Source organism: Aplysia californica, unplaced genomic scaffold (assembly GCF_000002075.1).
Source record: "Aplysia californica isolate F4 #8 unplaced genomic scaffold, AplCal3.0 scaffold00953, whole genome shotgun sequence".
Classification (NCBI taxonomy): Eukaryota; Metazoa; Mollusca; class Gastropoda; order Aplysiida; family Aplysiidae; genus Aplysia; species Aplysia californica.
This window is the reverse complement of record NW_004798223.1, coordinates 236648-239968: the sequence shown is the minus strand read 5'-3', so window position 1 is coordinate 239968 and position 3321 is coordinate 236648. Positions and strand designations below refer to the sequence as shown.

General features: G+C 46.3%; 1 protein-coding gene across 1 annotated transcript; it reads left to right on the top strand.

The window, feature by feature from the left end:
- The first annotated feature begins 608 nt into the window (after window positions 1-608).
- LOC101850292 lies at window positions 609-3206 on the top strand. The gene has a single exon (XM_005110841.3). It carries the CDS (start codon window positions 1018-1020, stop codon window positions 2740-2742), a length of 1725 nt encoding a protein of 574 aa, XP_005110898.1. The 5' UTR covers window positions 609-1017; the 3' UTR covers window positions 2743-3206.
- The last annotated feature ends 115 nt before the right edge of the window (window positions 3207-3321 follow it).

Genomic DNA, 3321 nt, shown 5'->3' with positions numbered 1-3321 from the left:
CTACTACTACTACTACTACTACTACTACTACTACTACTACTACTACTACTACTGCTGCTGCTGCTGCTGCTGCTGCTGCTGCTGTTACTACTAATGTGCAAAGTTTAGCAGAAACCGGTGACTAACTCCTATTATGATTGTAATTGATATCGTATACGCTTCTAAATATCATCCGTTATTTTGCTTCATTGTAATATTAAAGTGTTCTATCTAACGAGTCCGTCGATAAAAGCAAGGTTGAAACAGCTTGAAACTTAACTGCCCCCCACCCCCAACCCCACCCCCCATTTCCCATTTTCCGTTCTCTTTTGTTTTTTCACCTGGGGCGAGATGACCTGTGTAAAAACTTTTAAAAGTACCACCCTAGGTCCCCCAGCCCCCGATAGCACAGAGGCAGAATGATTTTATGCATGGTGTAGTCTATTCACCGGCCCTCTCACACCTCAGTATGAGAATACATTAGCATTTTGAAACGTAATGAAATACATTCGAATCATCAGAGAACGCCATAGATAGGTAGATGGAGAGTCCCGAATAGGGTGGAGCGAAACGCTGGCACGACATATGAGTGATTCGATTTTGTCACACTACAACGAGTATTAATATTTGGCGTTCTTCTTTTTTCCCCAGATATTCGCCATGAACTTTCTACCTTCCACGAGGCTCTTCAGACGTGAAGTCTATTCCCTCACAAGCAAGACACCAGCCTAGTTGCTCACTTCAATCCGAGTTCAAGAATTACTCTCAACATAAATCACTTTGAACATTTTTCAAGGCGCTGTACATCCTGGTATCGGAGATGGACATCAGTTTTGAAGTCGGGCTTCTTGGACAACCCGACTTGTATTGGAAACGCTGGATTTCATTGTGGTCTGTGAAATAGTTCATTTTCCGTAGTAAAGGCTGAAGAACCGGAGCTTGAATGGAGTGCAAAGTTCTAACTCAATTCCAATCTTGACCAAGTCTGACCGGGGATCACCTCATGGGCCGGTCAGGCCGGCAGCGTGACGTCATAGAATGTTCCCCCGCCCCTCCCGCGTTCTCCGGCTCGCCATCTTCCTGACAGCGGCAGTGTCCGTCTGTCTGTGCGTCTACCTCATTACGGTGGACTTACGACCCACCAGCCCCGCTCTCAACGTCCCGCAGCTAGCTGTTGGTCCTATACGAGCAGAAAGACGAATACAACGAGTAGACATACAGGTAGATCCTCCTGGAGGGGTCAGTTCGGCGACGAGAATGGCTTCATCGACGTCAAAACAAGACGGATACAAGAGAGAGTTGTTTGATCAGCGAGTTCGCGCGATGATCCAACGCGCGGAGAGACTTTCCAGTCTGACCCAATCGGCCGTGGGTGCGCTGGGGAAACCATTAGGACAACCCACTATTGTAAATCCTCACAACTTTCGCTACATCCATAACCCATCGAAGCTGTGCCAGCGAGTAGCACCGAGATTCCTGATTTACATCCATTCCTCGCCAGGGAATCTGAAAAAACGACAGGTCGTAAGACAGACGTGGGGACATCCACGAGTCCTGGCGCTCTACAACGCTTCTATGGTGTTTCTCCTTGGCAGGAGCAGCCCACAGCTACAGTCTTTGGTAGATATGGAGTCTCGCAACTACGGTGACATCGTTCAGGAGGATTTCGTGGACAGCTACAGAAACCTGACTCACAAAGGCATTGCCGGGCTAAAGTGGGTCTCTAGCTTTTGTCGGCAAGCGGAATTTTTGCTAAAAACTGATGACGATATTCTACTGGATTTTGTTTCACTGATGGAACATTTTCTAGTCAAAGTTTTGCCTGGACATGGTGGCAAGCGTTTGGTATTGTGTAATTTATGGACGCGCATGCAGGTGTTGCGAGATACAAAATCTAAATGGTACATATCACGGGAGGAGTTTCCGGCAGACTATTTCCCCGCCTACTGTTCAGGCTCTGCCTTCCTCCTCAGTGCTGATTTGGCTCCTCCTCTTTACAATACGGCGCTGCGCACGCCCTTTTTCTGGGTGGATGATTACTACGTGACGGGTCTGCTGGTGAACACACTGGGCATCAAGCACGTGCGACTCAACAGTGCCTACCTCATGGACTACAGCGTGGTGGAGGAGCGGCTTCGTAACGACTCACGGGAGCTCATGGTGTTTCACGTCAAGAGGCTCAACAGGTTCCTGTCGCTGTGGCCACGACTCGTGCAGCGACACCCGGGCATGGCAGACTACTTATCTGACCACGTGAGCTTCCCCACACACGATCAAGACTCTTCCTCGTCTGGTGGGGCGGAAAACGTGAACAAGATCGAATACCAAGACTCGAAGGTCAAGAGCACATCATACCCATCTGCCATCTCGTCGTCACTTGTTGTGCTGGTCAACAGCTCGGCATCGATACCGAAAAACTCTTCTTTTCCTTCTGATTTTAATTATCAGAAACGAAAAGAAGAAAATCGAACAAACCAACAATTTTCTAGAAAAGTGGGACAGAACAGCATCTCCTATTCCAAACAACGAAATCGTCAAAAGAGTGTGAACAGCAACAACATTCCAAACCGAGCTAGACGGAATGATAGTATAGACCAAATAACAAGCAATAGTAGCAGTTCTGTGATAAAGGATTATAAAGTGAAGACTGGCGTTATCAAACAGGTGACTCCTGCAGGGGCTGTACTAATTAGGACAGACAGACCTGAAAAAGAGGACCACAAAAGAGCTTACAACGTGAGGAGAAGGATGGGCTGGATCTAGCTGTATAGCCTGGTGTATCTGACCTCGAAAATTCACCCATATCTATTCTTACAGAGCTCCTCATCAAGTAAGGAGGAATACTTCAACAAAAACATTTATCTCGAGACATCCCAGTTCTGAGGTTAGAGTGATACATTCTTTACTCACCTTGGGTATCAGAGCAGGGTCAATACATGTTAGAGTTTAGAGGCTGACACCGAACAACAATTCTACCTGTGAAGGGTATACAAAAATAGTGTATTATAAGATTGTTCACTCTTAAATTACGTTTTTTTTTTAAGTCCTAAAAAATCGACGTGCAAATTTGTGAATGTCGCCCCCATCCCCGGCGTCCTTGTGTTTCAAATAGTGGTTCTTTTAGACCACCCTGTTGCTCTTGTTTTCTGTGTGCAAGATACCCCCCGCCTCCCACACCACCCACGCTTTAGAAAATAATATTTCAAATAAAGTTGTAAACAATCTTATACTGTACATTCTTTGGTATGAGTCAGATTCGAATGAGATTAAAAACACGAAGGGAACAGTGGGTAGCCTACCTTTCGTAGACCACGAAACTTTCAGAGGTTTTTGGAGGAAAGC

Excerpts from the sequence above, each read along its gene's own strand:
- LOC101850292 (XM_005110841.3), top strand. The coding sequence starts at position 1,018 with ATGTTCCCCCGCCCCTCCCGCGTTCTCCGGCTCGCCATCTTCCTGACA.